General features: G+C 41.1%; 1 protein-coding gene across 1 annotated transcript in view; it reads right to left on the bottom strand.

Moving 5' to 3' along the window:
• Fto (FTO alpha-ketoglutarate dependent dioxygenase) overlaps nt 1–23583 on the bottom strand; it is a 373197-nt gene that overhangs the window by 142757 nt on the left and 206857 nt on the right. The window contains exon 8 of the mRNA XM_027939073.2: nt 11321–11445. Within this exon, the coding sequence (XP_027794874.2) occupies nt 11321–11445 (125 nt within the window). The remainder of the gene's footprint in view (nt 1–11320; nt 11446–23583) is intronic.

The raw sequence follows: 23583 nt of genomic DNA, 5'->3' as shown, positions 1-23583 counted from the left end.
TTGTGTTCTGATTTGTTTATTTGGGTTTTTTGTTGTTGTTGTTTTTGTCCTGGGACAAGTTATTAGAAAATTCTGATGAATGATACAACAGTGTCCCCTACAGGCCAACAGAGCTGTTCTTTCCCCCTGCCCCCCATTACTCCATCAACTGAAAACCAGAGCTAAACTTTTATCTATAACCCGGAATATACATTACAGAGTAAATTTGTAAAATACACTGGGGACACCCCTGAGATAGGATAAAATTGCTATTCTTCACGTGCAGTAAATTGTTTTCTAGATATAAACATAGTGTACAGCTGGTATTAACCCATGATGGAGTAGATAAATTGCTACCCTTTCACCTTAAGGGCACCTACTCAAATCAGCCTTGACTAACACAGCCCAAAGATTACTTGACTTGGAGGATTTACAGATTCTTGGAGGCTAAACTTTGATGTTCTCTTCTTCGCTCCTACTCTCCCACTTTCTAAAAGATTGTAACCAATATAAAAGAAATGATATAGCTATAAAGGTAATAACTTCCCTTTAAAAGATTTATGGGAGGGAGATTTATAAAGCATGAGCTGGAAACTCCTTCCTTATACAGAGAGAGGCACCCACAACTAAAAGGTGTGAAACATATTTAGGTACCAGAGGAAATAAACATGTACAGATATACACAGGCTCCTCCGCACTCTAGGAGGAACCTGGAAGATCTGTACTGTGAGGCTGGAGTCCCAGCAGTTACTGAACCTAAGAGAGGTGGACAAAGCTTCGTTACTGCCCTCACAGCAGCTGCACAGCATATGTGGTCTGAGCTGGGCCTTCTTGGCTTAAATTCCATCTCCACTCCATTGCCGGGGGCACAGGACTGTGCGTGTCTATGCCTCCATCTCCCCGTCACAGAAAGCACTTAAAACTGCCTGGCCCGCCTACCTTCAGATGCTCTCTGGGCTCTAATTTAGGGAGCCACACCTTGTCAGAGCTAGTAGATGCCTCTGTCTTCAGACTAAACCCACCTTTTATTTTTTTACTTTTTTGTTTTGAGACAGGGTCTTGCTAAGCTGCCTACATTGGCCTCAAATTTGTGATCTTCCCACCTCAGACTCCTGGGTGGCTGGGATTACAGGTGTGTGCCCACCTAAGCCTCTGCTTTTCTGGATAGTTGCTGAGGTCCAAGGTGTCTGTGGTGTGCCCAGATTCCTACAGCCAGCTGGTGATAGGATACGACTTTGAGTCCAGTTCAGGACAATCCTATCTAGAGTTCCTTCCTACCAGTACTGGGCCTCTACCTTGGGGCTGGGATTTATATGCCGGCACTCTCTCAAAGGATAGGAAGGCTGGGTTTATTCTTGACTTTTCTGTTGTATATCAAGATGATGATAATACGTGATTTAACTGAACACTTAGTATGTTTCAGGTACTCGCTTTAGGTGTTTTACATGAAATTGCTTAATCAACCCTATGAAATAGGTTCTATTATTACCATCCCCTAGGCAAACTACAAATGAGAAAATTGAGGCTTAGAGGAGTTAAGTAGTTACAATCTGTAATTGAAACTTGCCTGGAGTTATAAAAGTGGATCCAAGATTCAAACCCAGGCAATCTGATTCAGAGTCCATGCAACCAACCACTATGCCATGTTAATGGAATTTACTCTGGAAGAAAACTTTCCCCCATCAACATTGAGATTTAAAAAGCATGAGTTGGAAATTACTACTTTATGGAGAGAGATGTACCCAAATAAAAAGTGTGAAACATGTTTGGGTACCAGAGAACGTGGTGCCACAAAATGCCCACATCCCCCTGGAGAGAAGGTAGCACAAAATTTATCCCCAAACCCATAATCATATATAGATTCTCTTGCTTCTCACTCACTCTTGGAGACAAAGAGCTACCTACCCACTTGTAGCCAACACAATGGAGCCACTGTGGCTGGCATCCAATGAGTCACAAAACAACACTGAAGGAGAACTTGCCTCCTCCTTCCCTGGACCTGGGTTTCTATGGAACCATGACTCAATCTCTTCCATAGTGTTTGTTATTCTATATTGTATAATACATTTCCCAAGTCAAGTATTACTCAGCTCTATAGCCTCAGGGCCAAAGACAATGTCTTGTACCAAGTACGTACTCAATAAATATTAGCTGAACCAACACACAACTGGCAGATTACTCACAGCAAGCACCACTCCATTTATGAAGTGCCCTGGTGTATTATCACACCAGGCCCCAGCACCCACGAGCCTTCTCCAGTTCTCTCTTAAGAGCGATCTACCAGTGTAACATGGTTTGAATTTAAGTCCTCCCTAAAATGACACATGTCTTGGAAAAGTAACTGGGAACCAGGTGCACATAATCAGAAAAATTAATGTTAGGTGTATCCCAAGTGATCGCTTCAGGACAAAGATCAGAAAGGAAACTTTTCTGTTTTTATCCCAACCAAATGACTTTATTTTGGTCCTGCAGAGTGTTGTTAATATGCAGGGTCCCCTGAGGGAAGCAGCCCTTGCTTGGTGTCCCAGTAGAATACAAGCTCCAGGAGAGAAGAATTTTCATTGGTTTTGTTCACTGCTATAGTTCCAGAACCACTTAACAAATGTTTGTTGAATAAACAAATGCATGAATCAATGTTTCCTCAAAACATTTCAGAAGCACTGCGCAGAAGAGCCAGCAACTGATCACAGTCAGAAACCCGCCAGAAGCACAGCTCGCACTGAAGCCCACGTGTTGATTTTATAAATAAGATGCACAGAAGTCAATTGGCTTTTGTCCTCCATAAAACTGTTCAAATGATGACAGTAACAATGGTAATAACATTAACAACACTGGCCTCCTTAAGATAAGTTGCTGTATCTTGGGAAAGAGGGAACCCTATCTCTAGACTCATTTAATCCTTGCTCTAAATTTATACAATGTTTCAATTCCTACACATTTATGAGGAGGTTTTATGGAGTTATCGGGTTTTATAGAGTAATCTGGTTCAGAGACACAAAGGACATTCTTCTGCTAAGGGCAGCAGAAAGCAGAGATTGTAATTATTAAAGGAGAAGCGACAGCGGCATTAAAAAGAAAGACATCGATGGCAATTAGCAGGCCAGAGCTTCTCGGCTTCTCCCTCGAATCTCTTCCGTTTGTTCCCAGTGCTAATGTTGCAAACAAATTCAGCTAGCTGCAAGGGACAGCGACTAACTACAGATGCCACGCTAAGTCTGCCAGGAAAAACAGCCACTCTTTCAAGCAGGAAAGATAGCAGCTGACGTGGTCAGGTGACACACAGTCACAGGTGGTCTCAGCAGATAAATGCATCAGCCTCGTCATCCCAGAACCCATCCTCAGGGCTAGTGGCTCCATTTTTTGTGACCATAAGTCCTTAGGGCAGAAAACAAGCTCTGGCCCAAATGCCAAGTCACTAAGGCTAATGTTCATGGCTGCACTGATATCACATGAGCAGGAAGCCGGGAAAAAGCCGCTGCCTGGAGCACGGGAAATGCAGACTTGAGGCCACATGGCCCTCCCCACCTACCCCTGTTTTTCTTCTTCTCCCCTTCCAGAAAGGGCAGGGAACCAGGAATGACCACAGGGATGAGACCATGTCTGTTTGTTCTGGTTGCAACCTACACCCAGGGCAGTCTCGTCCTCAAGTGTCCCTGAATCAGCCTGTACACAAAGCATCCTTCCTCCCTCTGGCTGCGACAAGAACCTGGGTGCTGGCTTGGGGCTTAACCACTAAAGGACGGCATATTGGTGATCTCTCCTCCTTCCAACTTCAAGGTTCCACCCCTGGAAAGTTAGATAAATGATCAGTACTTATTTCCAATATCAGCGATCTATACTTCATCCAATTTCAAGGTTAGGGAAAAAATAAAAAGCATCTTTTTCATAATTAAGAAAAATACAGAATATAGATAATTTATTATTATTATTATTTTATTATTATTATTATTGGCACAGGGGATTGAACTCAGGGGCACTTGACCACTGAGCCACATCTCCAGCCCTATTTTGTATTTTATTTGGAGACAGGGTCTCACTGAGTTGCTTAGCCTCTCACCATTGCTGAAGCTGGTTTTGAACTCAAGATCCTCCTGCCTCAGCCTCCCAAGCTGTTGGAATTACAGGCGTTATATGAGAATGGGTTGAAGTTAATTAATTCTGCCAGGTGTTCAATCAGCCTGAGTGCCATGCACTCTTCTAGATGCCAGGATACGCAGTGAACAAGGTGGCAAGGTCCCTCGGCCGTATAGGACATTATTCAAATGGAGGAGACAGCATAATGTCACGAAATCTGGGATGCAGACTTTACAGTCAGTGAAAGAACAGACAAATGTCCTGCCCTCATGAAGCTTATATTCTGGGAGGAGGGACAAAAATGTAATCACAGAATCCAGTACGTATATAATGTCAGGTCTCCTTTTCATAAACTTCTAATAAAATATCGGTTCCCTTAAAGCATAGCCCATTGCTAAGTCACCTCTCAGTTTCCCACAGTGCTTCACACACAAAAGAAAGAGAGAGTGTGTGCTGGCTGCTGTGTTCTTGTCAACTGCCCTACCCCCGCCTTGAACCTTAGTTCACAGTTGAAATTGTCGTATTCTTCCTGATACTCCCCACGGCATCTAGCACAACTACTTGCACATGATAAGCAATCACAAAATAAGTCAATGCTAAACTGAACTGCACCGATTGGCCAGTTGTGGGTATAATCAGGACTGCAAGAGGCCAAACGATAAACCAGTTACCAGGGGGAAAAACCTGAATGGGGCCAGTCTTAGAACCCAACCTGCTCCGTGTAAGTAACTTATGTACCCAGCGCCTGAAGCCGACTAGTTTAGAAAAGAAAAGCCTATTCCGTACAAGTTCTAGATTCTAAATAACCAGATTTTGGAGTCTTAGCAAAAATGTCCAGAGTGACCCCTCATGGTGATGGTTGGGGTCATTGAGAATAGGAAGCTGGTACACAAGATGTTGTTTGACTTGTCCAGTGGGAAGAAATAATTAGTTGGAAGGTTTTTGTGCTGATGAAGCCCCAAATGAGAAAGATATATCTATTAAGCCATCTCGGTCTTTGGGGAATCACTTTTAACTTGGAAGTAAGTAGTTCCAAAAGCTTTTCTAAGCAACTGTCATAAATATTTTAAAATTGTTTAAACCATTTTAAGGCTGCTTGAACCTATACAAAGTTGTCTACTATGGGAATACAGTTAAGTCCTGGTGAAGCCTAAAAGCTGGGGAGCTATAAATGGACAATTTCTACTTAGGTCACATTCCTTTCCAGAGTACAATGTTCTAAGATACTGTAATGAAAGAAATGTAAGAGAATACTAGAAGAAATAAGTAAATCTCTAGAGACAAATAATCTGGGCTTCATGAAAAAGCATAAGGGGCCAGATCTACTCATGGCCATGGCGAAATGGGTGTTGCCAGAAATTAATGAAGTTAGCCGCAAGTTAATGACAGCTCTGTCTGAAAGCCTGCCCCTTAAACAAGTCAAACATCTGTACAGGTTCCTTAGCTCTTTACCACTAATAAGAGGGGTAAGAAAGTAGGCCATGTTTAAATATATCCTACTAAAAAACTAATGGTCTTCAATGAGAACATGAAAGGATGCTCTATATGGTTAGTCATTAAGGGAAATGGAAATCAAAACTATGATGAGGTACCACTAGGATGTCCATAATAATAAGAAAAATGAAAATAGCAGGTGTGCATGAGGACATGGGAAAACAGGAACCAGGAACCTTTGTGCATGTTGGTGGGGATGTGCCACCAACAGTAGCCAATGTGTAGCCAATGTGGCAAACAGTCTGGCAGTTCCTCAAAAGGTAGAAGCAGAGTTACCACCTGACGTAGCAGTTCCACTCCTAGACAGATACTTGCTATGGTTTAGGTGTGGCTTGTCCCTCAAGGGTTCATGTGTTGGAAGTTTGATGCCCAGTGTGGTGATACTGTGAGATGGTGGGACCTTTAAGAGGTGGAGCTTAATGGGAGGCTGTTGGGTCCCTGGGGGTGCTGCCTCAGGAAGGATTAAGGTGGTTCTCATGGAATCCTGAGTTAGTTCTCTCTCAAGACTTATTATAAAAGAGTAAGCCTGACCCTTACTGCCTTTCAGTTTCCTGTCTTGATATGTGATCCCTCCCTCTTGTGTGTGCTCCCCATCCTGGAAAGCTATTTACCATGAAGCCTTCACGAAAGCCAATCTGATGCAGCACCATGCCCTTGAACTTCCAGATCTGTGAGCTAAATAAAATTCTCTTGTTTATAAAGTATCCAACCTCTGGTATTTCATTATAATAATAGAAAACAGACTAATATGATACCCAAGAGAACTGAAAACTTGTCATTCAAAAATCTGTACATGAATATTCGTAAGAGCATTATTTATAATAGCTCTAAAGTGGAAACAACCCAAATATCCATCAACTGATGACTGGAGAAATCAAATGTGGTAACATTCATAAAACAGAATATTATTCAGCAGTAAAAAGGAATAAAATATTTACATGCTATGACATGTATGAATCCTGGCTCATTATGCTAAGTGAAAAATGTCAGATACAAAAGGCCACATTGTATATGATTCTATTTATTAAAAAATGATCAGAATAGGCAAATCTATAGAGACAGAAAGTATATTAATGTTTGCCAAGAACTATGCGGATTAGGGAATATTGAGAGTAGGTGTTCACAGATATGGGGTTTCATTTTAGGGTAATTTAAATACTCTGAAATTAGATAGTGGTAATGGTTGCACAATCTTGTACAGACACTGAAAAAAGCAATCATACACTTTAATATAATACATTTTATATGAAATTTTATGGTACATGAATTACATCTCAATTTTTTATATATCCGTAATGGCCTGATCTTTGACTTATTTTTTTCTTTTTTTGTATCTGTACCTTTCTGTAGCAAAATTTTAGAGGCACTCCTTTATAGTTAAAAAGCACAGTTACTTCTCAGAGTGCTCCCCATCTCTCTGCATTACCCTTCACCCAATTTTCTATTCACTGCAAACACCCACACACATATACCAAAGCAAAACCTAGGATGAAAAATGTTAACTTCGGGTAACATTTAGAAGCATTTTCATTTCTATATTTAATATAATTAGTCTGGAGCGGGGGCTTATATTATGTAGACAATATACCTCAGTGTCAAGGGTTTTCAATACCACAATGATCCGAGCCTGCTGAGAATCCCCAATTAAATACTTTCCTGAAAGGCTGTGAGCAACTCACAGTCTGTTGTGGTGACGATGGCTCCATCAGTTTCCTTTCCGCGGCCTTCACCACCTCTTTCTAGCAACTTGGGACATTCTCGTGCCCAGATAATCCTTAAACTGGCTGCTCGGCACTCTATAGCATGCACAGCATTCATGAAGTATTTTGTATACAGAATATACAAAAAATACTTACTGAATAAAACCATCCTCATTTCAGAAAGTAGAGTCATGGCTTGTGCCAAGTGTCTCTGCAGGAAAGCAGAGTTTCCTGGTCTGCAGCGTCACTGATCTGAAACCAGGACACACCATGCTCATGGGAAACTGGGGGGAGTTTAAAGGAGATTGCCATTATCAATTGACAGTAAGTAGACATACAGCTTTTAGTGACCTAGCCACTGTTGGCACTAATTATCATCACTGTGATGTTCCTCTGAAAGAGGAATCAAGAAAGGAACAAACAATCTACTCAATGAACATTATGCACTTTCTTCTTGTTTTTACAGAAAAAACTGCCAACTCAGAGTAGGAATAAAACAGTGTCCTCCAGCCAGACCTAGATCCAATATTGAAACACGCACAACAGTCAGACAAAGATATGGGCCCAGATTTTTTTTTTTTTTTTTTTTTTTTTGTAAAGCATTCTCTCTAACTTGATTAACCTACACCATTGAAACTGAGCAAGCGGGCAGAAATGGAACGCCTGATTCTCATTCTGACATGTTCAAGGCAAAGGAGGCCCTTTTTTTCCCCCCTGAAGCTGACCACGAATAATTATTTCATGATAAACAATGGCCTCCAAATTTCCAGCAGTCTAGGCAAGAGGTTGGGGATGGGTATAAAATAAACAAAGGCACTGATTTTTATATTTTATTTAGAAAAACAACTCGGGCATGGACACTGAACTGTACCTTTTCTTTGGTGCACCTTTCAAATGATAATTCCTTCCACTGTCACCATTAAATCTTAATCCATTCCAGCTCCTTGCATGGGTCATTGAGTCTATATGTAGTGCTGTTATTTTAAAATGTTTCCCCTTGGTAGGGAAAGAGGGGGAGAAAAGATGTTGAGAGCCAGATGGGCCTCTTCACAGTTCATTTATCAAACCTAATACGCTGGGCTCCACCCTCCTCTGACTCACTATTGCGGTTAAACTTCCATATAATTTGGTAATCATTTTCATTATCAGAGAGTGACCCCAAAGCAGCCTATCCTGGGATACCCAGTCGTTGCAGCTGCTCTTTTTCTGCCTCCGTCTACAGTAGACCCTAAGAACCTCAGAGTTTATTAGCTGCAGACTGACCTTTGGGCTGTGGAGGTCAAGAAGGGGTCAGATCAGAGGGCTTGCCCAGTTCTTTAAAAGCTATAACAAGCTGTCCATCAGGCAGAGTGGACTGTATAAACAAAGACAAATCTTCAGAAATTCTGTACCACTTCTGTTAACACTTACCCTGCATTCACACAGCGTCTCCTGATGTTCTTTGGATCATTCAACTCTGGGGAAGTGAATAGACAGCCCTAATAAGCCTATTTGGAGAGGGCTGTTTATGGGATTACCGAGTTTGGGGAAGGAAACCCACAGCACTCAGATGTGCCTCTAGAATCGCAGGGTTGTGTGACACTGTGACAAACTCGGTTACCCCGAGTCATGCAGAATTGACACTTTCCTCAAGAAGCTCAATTACAGGCAACATATGCTTTCGGTTTAAAAGACTGCAGCGAGTCTCAAACAATGGCTGGGCTCCTGGCCTGAGAAAGATACAAATATTTGGGGACCGAGTTACAAGTTGCCTTGAAAATATTCTGCCTGATCTGGTGATCATAAATGAACCTGCCGCCGAGAAGGTTTATTACAATAGACTTACGCTCAAGTTATTGCCAGCTGCAGAGTCTCGGCTGACCTAAATTTCTTGAAACTGTACAGTTCATAATGCATTCTCCAATGTGCAATATAAGATAATTAGAGTCATCTGTATGTAACTTTCAGAGGAAAAAATTTCTATTATCTAATCTAACTGATCCCCTGATAGCTTTGATGAAAGTAAAATGCTGTAACCTATTGCCTGGCCTTTGGTGAGTGCTAATTATTTTCTGTCAAGGCACATTTTTCCTCATGTAATTCCAAAGTACACAATAGGCCAATCTCTGAAACCCAGGCGGCTGGGTAGGCCCTGCCGTGGATGTTTTATAACTTTCACCACACGCTGGATGGCTACTCCAGGCAATGCCTCACTCCAGACGGCCAGGGGACGCTTTGATGAGGGGAAGAGAGGGATATGGTGACTGTCTGTTTACACAGATCATATGGATGAGTCTTTGAGATAGGGCACCAGGATGGGAAACATCACATGGGGGTGAAGAAGAGCTGGGGGAAGACTGCGGTTATTCAATACTCTGAGGACACTTGGCCTTCGGCACACTGGAGACATCACCCTCTTGAAATTGTCTTTCAGGTGTTTGGTTTTAAGGGTGTCTGCAGAGTGTCAGCGGCTAAGCTCTCTCCCTCCTCCGCCCCTGCCACAAAGGACTTAAGAATTTTTGTTTCAGATGCTAGACTACATCAACTTCAACACTGGCTCCAGCTCCTGATTAAATTGTTAGCAGTAAGGGCCAGAAATGCTGAAAACAGACTCCTTTTCAAACAGGCCATTTTGGCCATGTTGTCTGAGGATTTGGTGTGTTAGGAAATTATTGTTAACAAACCAAATGCACTCAACACAGGACGGCCATGCTCAACATCTGCTCTTTCTGGACTGCGCTGTCTTTGGGAGAAAGGGTGTGGGAAAGAGATTACAGGGGAATTCTTTCTTCCTCCTTTTCCTATTTAATAAGAATCACCAGGAGGAAGATCGGATACATCGAACAGGAGGATGCCTCTTTCATGTCGCCATGCTGATGCCCTATTACTGAACAAAACGCAAGGACCTGAACGAATATAACACTTAGATAGTCCTACAAAAAGAGTCTAAAATTATGGAAAGTTAAATTGGAATTATTCAGACATTATTATAGTTGAAACTGCTTGTCATTTGCTGTAGCCACACAAGAAAAAGGGGGAATATTATTATGAGTTTTTAAATTATTATTTGCATGCAAGTCTGAATCTAGAGATAATACACATATTTGAAAAAAAAAAAGTAGCTTTCTGATATCCAATCCGAATCAATAGTTCATACTGTCTCCTTTCTTGGAAAATGCTCATCTCTTCAGCCTTGTTCAGACAAATCTATTTTTATGATAATTATTACTAGTGAAGCTATCAATTATTATAAACGCTGTTATATGAAGTCACTTGGAGAATATGACGGCCATCAATAAATGTTCTTGACTTGAGGCACACAGAATTTTTATGTATCAAATAAGATTCTGAGACAAAATACAGTACAATCTTTCCAATTCCTCTCCCTCTTGCTTACAAATGGATGATGATTCTTTAATTTTTACAAACCATGGATGTAAAGGAGAGCTCTCACACTTGGAGGTACTAGTTCCAACCTTCCATGTATCAATTATCTTTTCAAAACGGAGCAGGGTAACATGCTATTCATGATGCAAGCACACTAATTCTGTAAAAAAGTGATGATTCGTAGAAACTTTCCACCAGTAACAGCTTTCTAACCACAGGCAACTCCATGTAGAAAGAAAGTAGGTTGGAGCAAAAAGTAATTCCTATCTTGGTCGATTCTAAAAATGGGGTAGAAAAAATAGACTACTTTCGAATAATCTGCTCTGCATCCAGTGACAGAAGAGCACTATGTGGATTTCCCAGACATCTGCCTGACTGAATAGCAATGCAGGCCTTCTAGACTGCTGAGTAAAGAAGAGCTTTTCAGCTTCGGGTACTTACATTACATTATGCTCAAGATGCAAACATGTATGCTAAACGTTACCCAGGGAGAAATCACATGCACATACAGACGGTGTCATGGATCATTACAATTAATGTAGGTTAGCCTAGGCAGGAGAACTAACTTTAGCTGCAAACGTCTTAAACTTGCTTATTTTTCACGGCCTCTCAAATGAGAGGGACGAGACCAGTGGTAAGGAAAGGCTTAGCCAAATATAGCTCTTGTTTGTCAGGGACAACAAATCCCATTTCATGACAAAACTAACCTGGCATGCCACTCCCTCCTCAGGTTCTGGCGTGTGGTGAGCGGGGCAAGGATGGCCGTCAGGATCTCATTCCTTTGTTCAACGGGGAGCCCCTCTCTTTTAACTTCCCGAAGCACAGCATTTGTCTAGAAGAAAAGATCAAAAAAAAAGAGAAAGAAAAAGTGAAAAATTAATAATAAAAAAAAGCCCATAAGCAAATAAGGACAGTAAATCAATGGCTTTTTTATTACAGTTCCCCTGCTAACAAATCAATACGGTAAATGATGGCCAAAAATGGCCGGCATATATTTTGTATTTAATCAATGTACATGGCACATAGGTAAACTCCAAAGCTCCATTGCCTTAAGTAACACATCAAGACACTATGCCTTCTCACTCTAATTTTCTCAGCAACCAACGATTTTTTTTTCCCTGGGAATTGCCTACCATGAGCTATTATTAGAAATGATTTTCACGTACACTTCGCTGTGAGTTGTTTGTTTTGCCTTTTTTTTAAAAAAAAAAGAGCAGTCTCTGACTTTCACACTCTGATTCCTGCCGCCCAGCTGAGGCTTTCTGCACTGCCTCGTATTTGAATCATTACTTTCAATTTCTACCCATGCCAATGATTTTGGGGGGTAGGGGTGGGAGGAGGGGTTCCATTCATTTTCTTTGCTTGCTGCAAATTCAGATCTTGCAAAGAAAGAAACAAGCACAAAAATCACAAAGACTAGTATATCTCAACACACATCTTTAGATTTTTCTATATATTATTTTTAATTTAAAGTCAGTGTGGCTTCTTTGGAGATTTTACAACCAAGGCAATGGCTAAAAGGAATGGAACTGTCACTTTCTGGGCTCTGGGCCCTTAATACCATATACTCCTTATCTAATTGACGCAGTGTAGCTGATGACTTTCTTGCACTCATAATTGATTCTTACCGTAACATGAAAAACGACTCCTCTATGGTGTCTTACAATGTGTATCTAATATCTTCATGACCACCTAGAGAGTGGTGTGGTGAATATTTGTTGTTTCTGTTCCCTACATCCATACCTGGTCCCCTGGCAACAGCACCCAGATTACCTCTTGGGAGAGTCTTTTCCCTTGGTGTTTGTAGTCTTGGATTCTCTTATCTTGGATTTTAGACCCATGAGAAGAATGACAAAGACAGAGGAACAATTGGCGGCTATTCATCTATTTCTTTAGTTGCTGTCCCCCCATGGTCCTTGAGGTACCCCTGGTTTCTTGAACCTTCTAAGTCCAGATCATTCTCTTTCCTTTGTTAGGTTGAGTTTTCAATATCATTTAATAAAGTCTCATTTAGTTTCAATTTACCAGAAATTGATTTTATTGCTTAGAATGAAACCCTAAATGACACAAACAGATAAGGTAGGAAATGGTATCTTCATGGTGACGGATCCAAGATTAACCTGACTAGCACCAGCTGGGAAAAAGATGCTGACCTCTGCCTCTTGGTCCAGTATTGCATTGACTAGACTGTGCAGATGGACCCAGCTAGACATGCATTCAGCTCCCCCCACAGCAACGGTGTCAGGCTCCAGCCAGAGAGAAATGCTCCCCTTCTCCAGGCAATTCCAATACCTGAAACTCTGAATCCAAGGGCTGCAAATTCAGAAACCCACTAGGGCCAAGCAGATAACATGAATGGGCTCAGCAAAGGTTACCCAGAGAGAGCACGTGATCTGTCCATAATGGCAGCCACTCTACAGTGCCTGCCAACTCCCCCATTCAGAAAAGCTGGCTTAGGAGTGCCAGGTTCATGAAGTTTCAAAATAAATAAGAAATTAATGGGGGTAGGGGTTAAATACAAAAACTCCTGATCTTGTAAATGCTATAAACTGATGTCTAAAAAAATGTTTTTAAATACCACGTGGCGTCAAACAAGATACACCAATGGGCTGGACAGAGCGTAGGCAATTGCCAATTTGTGACCTCTGATCTAAAGCTGTCTAATTTCACAGGGCTCTGGTTATCAATGAGGATTCTAACCACAGCACTTCTCCTTGCCTGTGACACCTTATTTCACGCAGTTAAAGTTGGAAGGAGCATCAAAAAGCCATACAGTGCATTGCTATATCTTGCATACATGTTATTTTACCAAAATATAAAAAATGTATAAAATAGAATTCCCATACACATCCAGATGGCTCCAAAACCTTGATGGGAATGGAATGAGTTTCCTCTCTGCATCTATTAGAGTGTTTTTTAAGGTCATTAAGCACTTCCATGCCTTTCACGTCACTTAAATTTTATCCACGGACCCTGAACAGCCCCCCATGAGGAAGGGGAGGAAGGATTTAAGAAAGTGAAGTTTCACAGGGCAGAGGACATGGTCTGTGCAGTTCACCACTGTATTTCTATTCTCTTTCTAACAAATTTTAATGAGCATTTGTCAAATCTATACATAAAGAAGGAACCTGAAAAATAAGTATTGCAAAAACAAAGAACCAGGGAAGGCCTTCTAAGAAATCCCTATTACATAAATAATAAATTCATAAAATAGATAAATTAAAAGAGAGTTGGGTGCTTTACCAAGGGGCTCTTCATCTCGCTAAAGGATCTGTGTCAAGGTCTTTTTAAAAACACAGATCTCCTAGTTCAGAGTTTCCCATTCTAGCACGCCCTCATGATTCTTGCCAGACATTTGCACAAGCTAAATAATTTCTAATGTTTGTCTTTAAAATGACCTAATTTTGTATTCATTAGTACATTACAGTTATATATAATAATAGGACTCATGTGACATGATCATGAATGCATAGAACACAGCTGGCTCATTCTCAATCACCAAGACTTCTCCTTCCCCTCTCCTCTTTCCTCCCTGCTGATCCCCTTTATCTACTACTGGTCTTCCTTCTATTGATTTATCATTGTTTAAATTGGTGCCTTATAGTTATACATAAAAGTGGAATTCATTGTGATGTACTCATATATGCCTATGGCCTAATTTGGTCAATTTCATTCTGCAGTTGCTCCCCTTACCCACCCTTCCACCCCTTGACCCCCTTCCTCAATTCCACACAGTGGACCCATTTTTAAAACATAAAATAAATTCACTCAAAAGAAAAATGGAAAAAAACAGGGGTGCTTGTCATAAATAAGAAAACAATCATAAAAATAAGTATATTAAAAAAAAACCAAGCCATATGTTTATCTTATTCTAGATATTACCACTTGCTAAAGGCTCTCAGACTGCAGCAGGCCCCTCCTTTGTAAAAGAAGATATTGACAAGGGCTGGAGAATATGAAAGATGTATCGGATTTAAATGAAGACTGCCCTCATATGCATGGATGCATGGAAACGAGGCCGGGAGGGATTCACTTTCTCACCATGTGTCCTTACTACACGCAGAGTCCCCAAGTGTCAAGTGGCATCACCTGGGTAGTACCTGTGGTCCACATCCCACACTCTAGATGCAATGCCCTATGCAGTGGTTCCTAACCACCTTGTAGATAAATGTAGTACCCTGCTAGTGCAGTCTTACATGGAACTCCAATGCACACAGAAAGTGAAACTGTAGCAGTTCTCCTTGTTTCTGCTATGGAGGCCCTCCAGCCCTCTCTTTCTCTTGGGGCATCTCCTCAAAACCTCAAAGCATTGTGAAACACAATTTGCCAAGCCCAATTCAAAAAGTATTTGATTTTTTAGAAGTTTATACATGGCTGGTGGGAATGCACATTATTGTGATCCTGAAAGCCGTCTGATAGCTACTTATAAAATTAAACATACACTTAACATCAGACCCAGAAATTCCATTTTTACGAATTTATCTAAAAAAAAAATTATGTTCACACAAAAACATGCATACAAATGTTTACAGAAGCTTTGTTCATAATCACCAAAAGCTGGAAGCAACATAAATGTTCTTCAAGTGTCAATGGGTAAAATACACTGTGGTACATCCAAAAAATGGAATACTACTCAGCCCCCCCCAAAAAGTTAAGAGTAACTGATACACGCCACCACTTGGATAAATCTTAAAGGCACTATGCTAGAAAAAAGGTTAAATGTTGCATGACATTCTAGGAAAGGCAATACTACAGGGACAGAGGACATATTTTACATCCTAATTGTAGTGGGGTTAAATGAGTGTGTACATATGTTAAAACTTGTGGAACTGTATGCCGAGAGAGAGGGAGAGAGAGAGAGAGAGAGAGAGAAAGAGAGAGAGAGAGAAAGGGGCCAGTTTTATTGTGCAAAAATTTTATAAAATTCAATTAAAAATTTCATTTCTACTACATTTTTAACAAGAAAGAATGCAGAGAACAAGTTTACAAGTAAACACATCTAATGAATAAGCAGTAAAAATACAGAGAAATATGGATGATAAAAATAAATTCCATTACAAAAATTTAGTTTCAACATTAGAATACAAAAAGTGAATTTAGATTCATCATTCAGACCCTAAAATGCAGTATGTCACAAAATTTAGGGTGAAAAGAAGTCAATGCACAAAAGGAAATTCTAGAATGTCAAAAGAGCATTCTTTTGACATGGCAATTAATGGTGATATTTTTCTCTTCATACTGTGTCAGCTCCTCAAGGGTCGACTTTCCCCAGGGAAATGTTAATAGGCCATTTTCCCCATTAGTAGTAACACAGAACTGTCTTCAGATAAGCACCAATTTTCGAACAGTCCCCTAATACCAGTCTCCCCTCAAAATAGAAGAACAAGCCACAAATAGGGAACATGCCAGGGAGGAGAAATTTCATTTCAATAATGATTCTTTTTCAATAGAAATTATGGAAATGTTGCCAGATCATAAAAGGCTAGGCATATCCCTAAGAGTGCTGGGTGTTCAAATCTCACTTGTTTCCTTGCCGAAGCTCATCTCCACATCTGCAAACAGACAGGAAGAGCAGGTTGTGGTGGGGATGAGCTGCCAGGTGCATACGCCACTCTGCTCACTATTGCTTAGTTTCCTCTTAAACGTAGCTAATCTACCTTGCGTGAGGTTGCTTAACAGAAGAATTCCTGAAAGTACTTATTACTTTAAGTGAAAAACATAAAGCAGACATCAGCAACTATTAACAATCACAGCCCAAAAAAACTTCCACCTGCACCAAGAACCAGAGGCAGAATCTTTTGCATATCCCAGAAGTGGCACATCACCTTGAGGATGGGTTTTATTCTTGGAATAGGAATCAGTCCTGATTTTATCTGACCTCTCTTCATTAATGGACATCTCTCTCTGCTAGGCCACGGCCCAACACGGAGCCTGTCCTTTTTAGTCTCCTAGGTGGGGTCCTTCTTCTGCGACTCTCAACTGTTGTTATGCCAAGGTTATAACCTTCCTTCTCCTCTCATCTCCTCTGCTTGCTCTCTATGAGGGTGATCTCTCACCCATGGCTTTAAGGGTCCCTGTAAACTAATGACATCCACGCTTCTACCCTCCAGCAGACCTTGCCACTGAGCTCTGGCTCCCTACTGCCACTTACACTGGCTGCCCCTGCTTAAATAGGCCGTTGCAGACATGACACCTCAGCCTTAACTTGCCCACACTGGACTGGTTACCTTTGCTCCCCAGACTCTTCCCTCTCTATCTACCCAGTCCTTTGCCTGGTTTCCCAGAGTGGTAACTGGCACCATTATTCATGTGACAACCCAACTAGAACCGCAGGAATCATTCAAGTCACCTCTCCTTCCCTCCCTCAATAAGCCCCTAGATCGTACCACTCTCTCCTCTACATGACTCAAACTTCATGCCTCACTGAAGCATGCAATGGCCTCCCAACTCGTTTCTCACCCCTTTCGTGAATTTCCTTGCTTCAGGTGTAACCTTTTAGAAGTCCAAGTCTGAACATGCTACCTTCCTTCCACTAATTCTGTCTTACCGACAGCCATGCTTCTAAGCTGTCTTCATGAAGCCCTGGTCTTCCAAGGAGTACCTTAGGGTTACCAAGGACACAATGCAGGTGGTTTGACCTCCAAAACCCCACTTAAACCAGAACATGGGGAGTGGGGCTGTGGCTCAGTGGCAGAGCACTTGCCTAACACATGTCAGGCACTGGGTTTGATCCTCAGTGCCACAAAAAAAAATGTATAAAATAAAGGTACTGTGTCCAACTTAAAAAAAAAAAAACACACTCAAAGCACCTCTGTTTTTATATGCTTCAATTATTGGCATTTAAGAGATATGAAAGAATAATTTGGTTTTGTTGTTGTTTGTTTTTTATAGAAAGCTCAAATTCTTTAGCCTGGCATAACACAAACAAAAAAAATCAAAAAGTCTTGATACAAGTCCTGCTTACTTCTCAAATTTTATCTCCTGCCAAGAGTTATTCTTCTATTCCATAAAACACACGGCTGTTCTATACTCTACATTTATCACACCCTTGTTTAATCTACAGTTCCTACTCATTCTTCAAAAAAACATTTCCCTTGTAAAGTCTACAGTGAGCCTAATCCATGTACCAAATTAAGTAGAGCTGATCACGTGTTTTCTGCGCCTCCAAGCATCTCATACACCACCTGGCGCTCCACTGCACTAAGGTACTCATCCAGATGTCTGCTCCTCTGGACTGTGAGCCCTCCTAGAACGGACGGGGTCCATGACCATTCCAAGGCACCTAGTATGGCCACATGCCATCAAAGTAGACTCCTGATGATGTTTGTGAATAAATGAAGACAAATGACATACCAGGGCAGGAATGGGGAATAAGGCAAAGGATCAAGCAAAGAATACTATTCAAGTCAAAAATATTAACTGAAATAAGCCTTGATTTGATTCAAAGTATTCCTGAAGGTAATTATAGGAAAGATGTTGTAAAAACCATTTTTATGCAAAAAAGGGGAAAGAATCAAGAAAAATAAACATGCACCTTTACTAGAAAACTACTTAAGCCAATAATCATTTGGAGAGATATTTCTAAAAAATATAGTTTTGCTATACTATGATCATATTTAATATCTTCCTAATAAGCCAAAGAAAGAAGTCTACCTTTCTCCATTTCAAATAGAGAAAACTATTTTGGGCTCTGGCAACACACAGCATACTAAGGACCCTTGAGAATTCCCCAGGGTCTTTAGTTTCTCTTGGCTCAAAATTTGATGCACAACACCAAAGCAAAAAAATCTACAACCAGAGAGTCAGAGAGACAGAAATATTGAGGTAAAGAAAAACCAAAACTCTAAGGTCCACTAAACTTTAGGCTTAAGTTTCACATTTTTCTTAAAAAAAAAAAAAATTCTCCCAATTCTGAATTTAAACAGAGCAATCCAGCTAATTGTTGCTGGATATATTGGTACATTCAGTAACTTTCAGGGTTCCCCAGTTCTACAACATCATGCAGAAGTTTTTCACAGAGGGTTTTTAGAGAGGAATCACTCTGAGATCTCAAAGGAGAACTGCACGTGCACTCTTTACTTATAATTCTATTTACGTCTTTAATTCTTTGGGGTCCTCTCTGACATGGAGTAACAGCTTCTGTTAGGCCTTTAACTCCCAAACTCAGGTTTAATCTTTCTTACACATCACAGAACTTGGAGCAAATGCACAGAAACAGAATGACATTTCACAAACATGGCTAGTAGTTCCTCTGTTTAGTTTATTAAAACAAACAGACAAATAAACAAAAAAAAGAATTTTCTGCTACCATTTTTGCAATTTCAGAAGGCCTATCGATGCCAGGACCCCAGAAGTGCATAACTTTCTCACCTTCTATCTTCACCTTCACCACCAGCAAGGAAGTAATACTGTCATTATGGGAAAAAGGCCACTCCTGACACCCTTCATATACATAGCTGTCTCATGTTAAGGTTGTATTTCCCCTCTGCGCACACAAATTACAAAGATATGCTCTGACTGATAATGAGGGCTAGGGTTCAACTTGTGAAGAAACTTGGTTTAAGATGTTATCAGCTGGGAAAGCTATTTCCTCACATCAATGCTGCCACAGGCTGTCAAAACCCAACCAGGGCTCCCCTCTTCAAAAGTCCAGGAGCACTTTATTTTTTTCTTCTTTCCTTTCCCCCTCCCCCTTTTTTTCTTTCCTTTTCTTTTTCTTTTTTTTTTTTTTAAGAAGAAAGGCACAGAACCCACTGAGATAGCCTTAGTCCCATCAAAGAAAGGTCGATCTCAGGTCTTCCTTCATTTACTGATTGTCAGTTTAAGATGGCTCTTTTGTGAGGCCTCTGTGGCTCAATGCTGAGTGATGCCTTCACATTTTCTAAACTGGACTGGGCACCACCAAAGATTTCCAGCATGCTTGGATCCATGGCCTGCAGAACAAATAAACATCCCTTGCAACTCTTTTGCCTACGTTATCTCCCTCTCCAGGAGCAGGAGGTTTTGGGGGTGCCAATGTTTACACAGTGTTAAAACTTTCTTTCCCCTGTTTCCTGATTTTGAGAAAACACATCCTGGATGACCTCGGTGAAGAGATAACACCAAGTCACCGCTGGGTGCCTGTCTACTGGACTACTTGAGGCTGCTGTCCTCTACCCCCCTCCCTCCCCCACCCCTGGAGCCTGCTCCCAAGGAAAGCGATAAGTGGGCTGCCTTGAAAGGGAGGCTCAAAAGCAGACCTCTCCGAGAGGCTGCCGACAAAGGAGCCTTTTATTCCCACCTAAGACACACTTGGTTCTGCTCATCTCAAAGACCCACTTTAGTGAATGAATGTCTCAGCAGAGTTCACCAGATGGGGGTCCTCCAAAACATACCAGTAAGGCATATTCAGCATTTTTCCATCATGGACTAGTGCACTAGGAGAGTTAGCTGAGAGTAATCGAGAATGTCTGAGGGAAAAGAATTCAGGAGGAAAAAAATGTGTCTTTGATTAGTTTACTCATTTGTAGAGGAATGTAAGTAAATAACAGCAACTAGCTTCTAAAACTGTTGTGAAGATTAAATGAGATAATCCACATAAAGCACACAGCCCAATGATGGGCATATACGAAATACTTGATAAATGTTAGAAATTACTATTACTACCTAAAAAATTGGGAATATCACCAAAATAAAGATATTGATTGTTTAAAAAAACCTTAAACACTGCATCCATGACTTTTGAATGATAACTTAATTCTGATTTTTTTTTTTTGGTACGTGGTTTCTACCATGTTTTTCCTCCTACTAGTAGAGAAATCCCTGCACCTCATCCTGTATCTCTGCGAGCCAGGGAGCCACAGCAGCCTGCCAGGCACTGCAGGCAGTCTTGGGGACAGCGGTGTGGATGACCACTGGAATGTTCAGGCTGCTGGAGGGAAAGATGGTCTGCCTCCACACATTTAGCCCGGAACACCAGGGCAGTGTACACAGCCAGACCTCGGAGCTTCAACTGGCAACATTGGTGTTTCCGATGAAGGTGAAAAAATAGTCCACGTGTTTGTCAAGGAAAAGAAAAATAATAGTAAAGGAAGAAAGAAAAGGGGGGAAAAGGGTGAAGAAGGGGGAGAAAATGTGTTGTTTATAGAAGCCAGCTGCTTGGGCCATGGCGCCAGCAGCCCCTCATCCTGCTATTTTACACTGCAACCCCACTGCCCTCACTGGCACAGGTACAACGAAATGTTGACTTCAATGCTTCAGAGAGCACTCGACTGATTTTGTACATGATTAATTGCCAAAGACATGGCTGGCCATATGGAACAGAGAAAGCATCAAGTAATTCATACTTCTGTATGTGATCGCTTGGCCCCTGTTGTTTTAATGTACAGGAAAGAGCTAGTATAGCACAGCCCTGGTGTCTTGCCCCTGACAGCCCATTAAGAAATCTCAGAGCACCTAGTCGAAGTTATGCTGTTGGCTTTTCAATAGCAGCCTAATAAAACAGAAGCAAAGCTTTCCAACTAGTCTTAAATCTTTCACATACAGTACATTAACTACTGTGGCTGAAACAACGGGCTTCTTATGATAGGAAATGGGGCTTGATTTCTAGTCTCTGCATATTTACTGAGGACTCCCCCACAAACTTTTTTTTTTAACCTTTCTGGAGTTTACAAAATCATTGTTCTTTTTTTCCCCTCTGTTTTCCAAATAGCCTAATAGATTCGTTGGTTTCAGTCGAGTTGACTCTCCATCACTGTTACGTGCAGTCTATAGAATAAAGTTGATTTGTGGAGAGGGAAAGACACCGCATCATTATTCTTACCCAGGAATCATGCTAGCTTTTAAAGCATTAGCTTCCTTTAAAAACACAAGAGAACTTCCACAATGGGGGGAAGTCTCACAAATATACTTTTGTAACCCTTACTGCTTTCCCATAACTCTGGGAAATGAATCCCCTGGATGTGGGAAAGAATATAGTTATTTTCCAGTTGTTGTGCTGTTGGCTGGTGACACTTACAGGCAAGGTAAGAAGGTGTCACCTTCAGTGTAGTTCTACCCCGACTTGCAGTTCCTTAGCTTTACCTGCTCCTCAAATCCTTGCGGCTTCTAGTGACTTCTATATATACACATTTCTTCAATGTCTTCCTTTCAAGAATTTCAAATGACAGCATTAAAAATTATGACACCCTCAGAGGCTTCCTTTGTCAGCTCTGACACGTGTTGATGGGGATGACTTTGTTGCTACTTTCCATTACAAAATATTTATACAGTATCTTTTGTCTGTGGATTTGGAGGTGTTGCAATTATTCTCCCAGCAGAAGACTCCATATATGGGAAATTCCACTTGGCTGCGTGTTCATCAGCAGGACTGTAATTGCCTCCTCTGCTGAAATGAGCTAACAATCCATTCAGAGCTTCAGGCCAATGGGAAATTCTCTGCCTCCCTACTGCCTCTCCCTCTTTGGAATATGCTGGTGCTTTCCAGAATGAGCCACTCCACTAATATAAACAGTATCAGGAAACAGAAAGCATGAGCGAGGCTCTTGGGGAAAAAAGAAAGACAACAGCACTGAAACTGACTCAATAATAGGTCAGTGAAGACCCAACCCAAGACCTCTGCAAAGACAAGCAAAGTGTTCTCTTGGCTATATTCTATGAAACTGTTTTTGTTTAATTATGGTATGCTCTATAAAGTATGATGATAATATAATTCCCATTTTGCAGATATGCGTCAGCGGCAGAAGTGGTAGCATGCTAATTCTGTAAATCTCTAGTTTACTGTTACTGTGACAGTAGCTCTAATGGACAATACATAATAATTTAAATTAGATATATGTATACTTGGTAAAAAGTCATATATAAAGGTATCATTCTAAAATATCACCAATGGAAATAAACCCAGCAGAGCTGTAAAACCTTCAATAAAAAATACATTAAAAGTTTCAATCTTCAGCCGTGGTACATAGCAATACTATCTGGATCTAGAATTCTGCTGGACATACCTACATATTTCATATAATGAACTAGAATGACAGATGACTTTGCTCCAGCTGTTTTAAGCACCCCTTGTCTTATCTTTGCCTTTTCATTTTATAAATAAAAACAAGAACTCTCCCAACCCAACCAACACATACACACACACACATACACACACACGCACGCACATGCACACGCACACTTAATTTCCAGAACCACATCTCAGAATCTGCACTCATCTGTTCACTGGCTTAACTGTTAATTGAAGATGAAGCAATGGCTAACTACACCAAGCACTAAATAATTGGGCCACTGATGATGTTTGGCCTAAGAGTAGCTTAGCACCTTCCAATCCTTGGGCAAGTGAAAAGTTATCCAAGATCTCCATCAGATCAGCTCCCTCCTTCCCCCAAACATCAGTAGCACAAAGACTGAAGTGGTCTGCCGTGCACACTGGATTATATGAAGTGTAAAACATTGGGGGAGAGGGGGTGGAGGGAGGCCTTTGAAAGGGAACGGGAAAAAGAAATCACACTTGCAAGAGGATCCAGCTGACAGCTCAGTCCCTAACAAGTGAGACAAGTGAATATGTTGGGAAACATTGTGAATGCAGGAAGAGCCGGGCCTTTTGTCTGCAGCCCTACAGTGTGTCTTTAACCCAACTGCTGCCTGCATCACTGAACATATGTTTTCTACACAAGAACTGAAGCAGAAAGACTCTTTGTTATAATTCACTCCTTTGTATATATCTGCCCCCCTTCTACTCTCTGCTTCTTTCAGTAACATCCAAACCAAAGCCCAAGTAGAAATTTTAACAGCTCAGGAGAGTAAAGCCAGAAGGCCCAGCAGAGACCTTACTATTGCACCCAGGCTTAGAGAACTGGATCTAAGTTGCAATAAGAACATGAGCTACATTTCCTTAATGCTTCCGGTCTTCCAAGCCAACAAGCATTCCCTTAACATCGTCCCATTTAATCCAGGCAACATCATGTAAGAGACATCTTGATTTTGAAAT

The sequence above is a fragment of the Marmota flaviventris genome, chromosome 18 (genome assembly GCF_047511675.1).
Source record: "Marmota flaviventris isolate mMarFla1 chromosome 18, mMarFla1.hap1, whole genome shotgun sequence".
Taxonomy (NCBI): domain Eukaryota; kingdom Metazoa; phylum Chordata; class Mammalia; order Rodentia; family Sciuridae; genus Marmota; species Marmota flaviventris.
This window is presented reverse-complemented; position numbering and strand designations above follow the sequence as displayed.